At 36.1% G+C, this 7,498-nt stretch overlaps 1 protein-coding gene across 1 annotated transcript in view; it reads right to left on the bottom strand.

The window, feature by feature from the left end:
• The window catches only part of KIF18A (kinesin family member 18A), a 37,512-nt gene extending 30,721 nt beyond the window's left edge, over nucleotides 1-6,791 (bottom strand). Inside the window, exons 1-4 of the mRNA XM_010186314.1 lie at nucleotides 6,464-6,791; nucleotides 5,640-5,797; nucleotides 4,840-4,944; nucleotides 3,679-3,789 (exon numbers count right to left, since the gene is read on the bottom strand). Of these exons, the coding sequence (XP_010184616.1) occupies nucleotides 3,679-3,789; nucleotides 4,840-4,944; nucleotides 5,640-5,797; nucleotides 6,464-6,791 (702 nt within the window). The remainder of the gene's footprint in view (nucleotides 1-3,678; nucleotides 3,790-4,839; nucleotides 4,945-5,639; nucleotides 5,798-6,463) is intronic.
• Nucleotides 6,792-7,498: the final 707 nt, after the last annotated feature.

The raw sequence follows: 7,498 nt of genomic DNA on the forward strand, positions 1-7,498 counted from the left end.
GAGTGTAGTTGCACTGCGTTTGGCTGGGATGAGAGTTAATTTTCTGCATAGCAGCCCATATTGAGCTTCAGATTTGTGACCCTAACAGTGCTGATAACACCCCAGTGTTTAGCTTTGGTTGAACAGTGGTAGTATGGTGTCAAGGTGGTAGGCAAAAGCTTGCAAGGGGACACAGCCAGGATAGCTGATCTCAACTGACAAAGTTTCTCCAAAGTAGCCACTGCTTGAAGATTGCCAGGGCATCAGTATGCTGGTGGCAAGTGATAATTTCCCCACCACTCCCTTCACTTACTAAGTGAACCACAAGGTATTTCCCTCTTGCTTTTGTCCTTTTGATTCTCTCCCCTATTCTGCTGCAGAGAATTAAGTGAGTAACTCGGCTGGGGCTTACTACAGTGACAAGTATTGGTGAGCTTCAAATTTATTTTATAACTAAAATAGCTCTCAATTTTTCTGCACTCAAGATATGTTCCACACTATCGCACTTTAAATGGAAAAAGGTGTTCATTGTTTAAAGCTACCTTTAAGACCACACCATGAAAAAATAAATATATATATACATATATGGGGATAAACCAGGAAAAAGGCTGGACTTACAGTGATTGTAACTACCATTAATAGGGGAATTATACTCATTTACTGCTGTGAAAACACATACTACTCTGGGGTCTTTTGGAAAGCTGTGACCTCTGAAGCCACTTTTCCCCCCCCTCATCCCTTCTCTCCCAAAATTTTCACCGTACAGGAGATATACAAGGAACCAAATACTTTTGCTTCCTTCTGCTAGTGAAGGTGTTATTTCCCCAGCTTCATAAGGAATTAGGCATTGATTATACAGTCAGTAAGAAGAATTAGTTATCCTTAGATAGCTTTTACTTTTTCAGGATTCTCTATATATTCCCCCTTTTTTCATGGTGAGTGCTTTGCCATTTGTAAGGCCACTGGTTTCTGACACTTTCATGAATGCACAGTGAATTAGGAAAGAGATGCGGTACTTATAAAATGATTGACTAATAAAGACAACATCTCACCAGTTTTGTAGGTTTTAAGCTTTGCACATGAAAAATGAAGTCTTCACAGCAATTTGAAGCAAAAAAAATTGACAAGTATTGAGACTGAATAAATATCTTATGATTTGCCAAAATATACCAAATAGACATGTTTCTATGTCAAACAAGTATGTTCTGTTGTACTATTTCTAGTAAAATGTGTATTTAAATAAAAGTAAAAAAACCACTTCCCTGTAGTTCCCTCAGTAAAGTAGCTCAGACTGGTAGCATTCTGCCAGAGCCCAGTAACTATCACTAATGAAATAGGGAAAGGTGGAGTAACAGCTAAACTATGTTGTATGACTCAAGCTTTTATAAGGACTCAAAAGATACAGGAAATGCCCCAAAGCAGAATCTTTTCTATTTCTTTGTCTGTCAGCAGAACAGTTTCAATAGAACAGTGTGGCAACTGGGATTTTACTTTCAGATGCAGTAATTGCCTGACCTAGATAGAGATTTCAAGCCTTAGACAGGTGGTACCATAAGGCAAAACTTCCATCTCTCAAATCAGCTCAAAATGTCCCGGGCCAAGACTTTTATTACTTTCTGAGTCAGTTCCAGAAAATTGCTGCTTCCAGTTCTAGTCCTGCTCCAACAAAGTTAACAAAAACTAAAGCCATCCATAAAAGAAAATCTCTACAAACAGTGGCAACTCTTAAAATAACAGGAATCAAGACAACAATAGAGTTTTCTCATCATTTATCCGTGGAACCAAAGAGGGCATAAAGGATAAGCAAGTAAGACAAGTTTTGGAGAAAGTCACAGATCTGTGAAAACAAATGGAGACACTCACATAAGTGATTACCTGTAGTACTAATTGACCAGTTTTTAATTATTTCTTACAGATGCCAACACTGGTAATAAGTGCCTCAAGCAGATGGAGTATTTAAGAACCTACCTTAAAAAAAGCATATGGTTGTAAAGGTGCTTAGCTCAAAACAGTATGCACTAATTACAATCCGTTAAACTTCTAGTGGCATTCATTGCACCAACCTAGTTAGCAACAGTAACATTCCTTTAAAGTGCCACATGCAGATGCAGTATTTATATTAAGGACTTTCACACACATTCTTATAAATAAGAATTCCTCCCTTCTCCCAAGCATGAAGTCACTTCTGTGAAAGAGGCTTAAAACCCATTTCTCTTAAATGCGCTATTAGTCAAAGGTGGCACTTTGTCTTGGAGAACACACAGTATTAGTAGATATTTATACAAATCATACATTTAAGATACAATTATCTAACAAAACAGATCATGACTTTTAACAATAACTTGTGCACTTAAGAGAAAATATCACTTAAGCAAAAGCAATTAACTATCTTGTTTGACAACTAGAAAATCTCAAAAGACAAACATAACAAACATTCAGGATTAAGTCATTATAAGAGTAAACTGGATTAGGAATATTACAAGGAACACTTAAGAAAGTTTTTGGTAACTACAGTATCCTTGAGCAGAATCACTGACAGTTTATGTGAATGAACTGTGCGCTGGGACTGAGTGCTGAGTATATAGCAGAACATGCTTTGAACCACAGCATGGCAATGCCTAATCTTTACATTGAAAGATCTTGTCCTTCATGAAAGTTCTAACACCCAGACATTTGTCCATGAATGTAAAATTCAATCAAGCATGACATTTAACTGACTGTAGCTGTATATGGAGACTGGCTAAGAGACAGCCAGGACATTTTACACTATCAAGGCTACTTTGCTGGCTGCTGCTGCTACTGGGACACAGAAAAACAATAAAAGAACACAGAGATTAGTCCAGAAATTACTTTGTCAGTTATCTCAAGCTCAAAGACAAAAACATTCACAATAGTTTGAGCACTCTTAAGAATTCTGTTGCGAACAATAATGATCTCGGAGAAAAATAATTCAGGGCTTAATATACTTTTTGCTCTTTAAAGTTAGATGCTTACTGTAACAGTACTTGGTAAACATTGAAAGGAATGTTATTTGTGTTTTCTCATGCATCACACCTTTTTACAGTGTGTATATAATACGTACACAAAAACTAAAAACAAAGCTTAATTTTTGGAACATATGAAAAACATTTACAAAACCACTGAGCATGACAGTTTCTGTTCAGTGCACAGCAGACAAGCTGCATCCTAAATACACACATACACACACACACAGCTCTGAAACGGAGCAAATTCATAAGAAATCTGTGCCTTTAAGGCACAACCATGGGCAAGACCTCAGGGGAAGTTAAAAAAAGGAAGGGCAATTACAAACAGAAGTACATCAGAAAACATATAAGCTCTTAGAATGGGAATGACTTGTGTCCCATTACATATTTTAGAAGTATTTAATACATTTACTGTCTGTTATTAGCCTTTTTTCTCATTAATATTGACAGTAGAGGTCTTAGGTGCTAACTTTATAGCTACTTGCTTTTCCATTGTATTTGTATTTTCAAATACCACCATGATGAACCTTCACATACTTAAAAGGAATCAACAAGAGCAAACTGCAAACCTTTAATCTCTTCTCACTCAAACTAAGGTTCAACAATTTAAACAAACAAACAAAACCACAAAAAGAGCTTCCACAGTACTCAACTTTAAACAAAAACTACAACTCACAGTAATGACCACTGTACATCAGCTATATCATCTTACCTGAAAGACAGCATGAGACCGAGAAGAGGAGGCATTTACATCTGTGGGATGTTGTGTTCTATTTTTATTTCCATAATCCAACATTTGGAGGATTTCCTCTGCTGATTTAGGCTTTAAGGGTAGATCAACAAGATAAATGCACTTTTTGTTCCTTTTTTGTCAACTATAGGAGATTCTACACCAATTCTAAAATACATTAACATTCACCTTCAAAAAAATAAAGGAACTTAAGATTTTAGTTACCTAGAAATGAAGGAAATTTCCTGGTTTGGAATTAGGACATTTCAAACAAACATTCTCCATTTAAAAGCAATGGGGCACAAAAAGCGAGCACTTAAAAACTGCAGAAATTTAAATAATTTTTTTTTCAGCAAAGAATTTAAACAAATCTGCAAAGGTTCTCCACAGTTAGAAAAAGTCTTACTTAAGAATGATTGACTTAATTTTTCTGGTACTAATGCATTAAACCATGATATACTAAACTTTTTCCTCCACAAAATTAGAAGAGACTTTTCCCAACCCTTTGGGAAGGATGGTGTTCACAGAGTGAGCTAAACTAATAACACTGTTTTCTCTTGAATCATTATTCTATGTACACAAAAGCTGGAAGTTACATACCATGTAACACACACTATAACATGTACTGCAAGAAAATGATCCACAAGAGCTGATTTTCAGACTGGAAAACTAAGTTCTGTCACTGACTTTGCCAAAGAATTGCTTTGCTGGCCAGAACGTAATTTAAAGTGAAACTTTTCAAGCATGGTTATTTAAAAATGAAAACAATCCTGAGATGTAGGCACAAGACTTGCAAAGGTGTAGAACACTTCAAAACGTCACTGAAGGCAGTGAATTTCTTTAACAAATGCTAAGATGCATTAGCCAAAAACCAAATCTTCTAGAACCTGAAGATGAGCATGGAGCCACTGATATGCTTTCAATAGTAAGGACTAAATGCTTTTATTCATTTGCATTCAAGACTATTAGCAGGTTTTTTTTCTACATGCTTTTGAATAATTAGTTAGGTTTTCTGGTGATTACAACCAGAAAAAACACCCACTAGGAAGTTACTAAGTTGCATACAACTTTCACAGATCACTAAGAATGTCACCATTTTCTCAAACACATTGTGAGGCTTCCTGAATTTCCATATTTACCTACCTGGTGTAATGATAGCCCTTGGACTACCACCCCTTTCTGGGTATCTTCACAAACAGCCAGTGGTCTTGAGTTTACTAGCAGATCACGGATTTGTTCATTGTAGACCTTTGAAAAGAAATGTAAAATACTTTAACAAAACTATCCTACCATACTTGGCAGGTTTAAGCTTAACTAACTATAAATCATCAGTCTTTTTTAATACTTCTTTAAGATAAAGTAACAATTTTGTTCTGTAGATTTTTTGCCAAACAGCTTTTCTACACTGATCTTGAAATATTTAATTCAATTTGCATAAATCTTGTTCAGCCATTGAAGTAGGAGTTACCATTTCCTAGTGAACAATCTTCATTCTTTTTAAAAGAATGTAAGTTTATTCTTTCTACAAAAAAACCTGCAGCAAACATGAATCCAAAGCATTTATACATTATAGTCCATACTTCAGCAAGATTTCTTAATCTAAATGTATTTCTGTTAAAATTCTTAACTACTTTTTTTTGTACACATCAACAGCTATTCAGAGGAATGTAACTGATCAGCAAGACTTAAGTCAGCAGAATATCTAGTGAAAATATTAGAAGAGATATCTAGTGAAAATATTAGAAGAGATTGTCTATTTTGGGCAGCCTTCTGAAAGACAGTAACAAGTAAGACCAAATTTGTGGAGCACAGTTCAGTTCCATTCCTATTTGGGATACATTTTGTAAAGTCCCAGGAATTGTGGGGAGGAAGGAAAAAACAGTCTTTACTTATAACTACAGGCCTTATTAAGAGCAACATACGAAATGCAAGAACTGTCTTACCTCTAAATAAGAGACAGCAACATTGCATATTTTATCCTCTTTCATTTGATCCATGCAATTATAAAGTGTCATCATGGTTAAATACATCACTCCAGGATCTTCAGGGGTACCTAACATTGTATGTGTCTTTCCAGCTCCCGTTGCACCATATGCAAGCACTGAATTTTCACAAAAAAACAACAAAGCAAAAAAAATGTTATACCAGTAAGCTAATCAGGAACACAAAATTCAAAGGGACATTCACACACCTCTATCATTCTGCACAGCTGTTTTCTTAAACTGATCAAATTTCTTAGGCTTTACTTTTCACAGCTATAATCCTAAAACTATTTCAAAATCACACAGATCTTTGAATTTTCAGGTCAAAATTCATTCACTGGCAATTTACCAGAGTATTTACTTACTCTCTTAAGTCATCAACTAACAGCAGGTAGGTACTGCATTTCCTCACAATGTTCTATTTGCCAATTTAAAAAAACCAAGCTCTTAAAAAGAGCTCATAAAGTGGGCTACCTCACATTCAGTGACACAACTGCTTCTGGTTGACCAACTTTCCAGAGGACGCCCCTTGTAAACATGTGAATTAAAGATAAAATTCTTAAGTCTATTATAATGCTAACATGAACTAATTTTCAAAAAAGAGCAGAGCTATCCTAACTTCGATAGACGAAAAGGTCAGCCTCTCATATATACAAATTAAAACAAAATGCTTTATTTGTATCTCAGTGTTTTTTTTAGGCCTCTGCAGCAGTTGGATACAATGGTAGAAACTTCAAGGAATTTAGTGAAGCTTTTGAATTGAATAAGATAAATAGCAAAATTACCTGTGCAGTTATATCCATTTAAGAAGCCATCAATCATACTTTTGGTAGTATTCTCAAAAACTTCCAACTGGGATGATTTTTCAGAAAAAACTGCATCAAACACAAATTTAAGATCTTTATTTTGTCTTTTGGTAATATCCCTATAGGTCTGTCTCTTCTGGTGAAAGAAGCTAACTTCTTCCTCCTTTGGATCGAAGACCAATATATGCTGGTCAACAACATGGACAACTTTGCTAAAGTTGCCATCTTTTTCCTTTTGAGACTCTGGACGGACACGAACCACCACTTTCACATGATTACAGACATCATCTTCATTAGCAGCAGACATAACAACGTCCCTTTTGTCTTCCTTCTTTGCCTCCAAGACTCTTTCAGATCAAGCAGTTGAATCTTATCTGCAAACAACAAAAAACAAGTGAGAAGCCTAATATTTAAAATATAACCTTGCGAATAGTTCACACTTTTAATTGGGACTAATATCTTGCACCTGTGCTAGATCTGCCCAGCTCTTGTTAGTCAGCCCTACAGATTGCTACAGTGATCACACAAGTTTGGTAAGTACTGTAACTGGCTTGAAAAGGGGACCTAATTCAGCACAGCTTTAAGAAAACTAAGTAGCATTTTCCTAGGAAATTTGTAGGCTTATTTCAACAAGTTAATTGACTTTTCTTATGTCAGTGAGCAAGCTTGTAGATGAGCTATCAGGTTTCTGCAGACCAAAGCGAGAGGTTTTCTTGTTCTTCAGCAAAACAGAGTAGCCGCCTGTCTGCTTTCTCTCGGTTATTCGTTTAGTCACATTGCATGTAGGTTTAAAAAGACAACTTAAGTGGGATTCATATTAACGCAATTTACATGCGATACAGAAACACCTTCCACAGCTGTCAAACCAGAATGTCCTTTTAACGGGCCACCCTTGCTGATAACTGAGGGCCGTTCACTCCTAACAGCAGACAGCAACCTTCGGGGTAAAGGGTCTCAGTGATACTTTTTCAGTTTCGGGGCAACCTGACTCTCTCTCAGCCGAGCCGCTCCACG

This window comes from Mesitornis unicolor, unplaced genomic scaffold (assembly GCF_000695765.1).
Source record: "Mesitornis unicolor isolate BGI_N332 unplaced genomic scaffold, ASM69576v1 scaffold6776, whole genome shotgun sequence".
Taxonomy (NCBI): Eukaryota; Metazoa; Chordata; class Aves; order Mesitornithiformes; family Mesitornithidae; genus Mesitornis; species Mesitornis unicolor.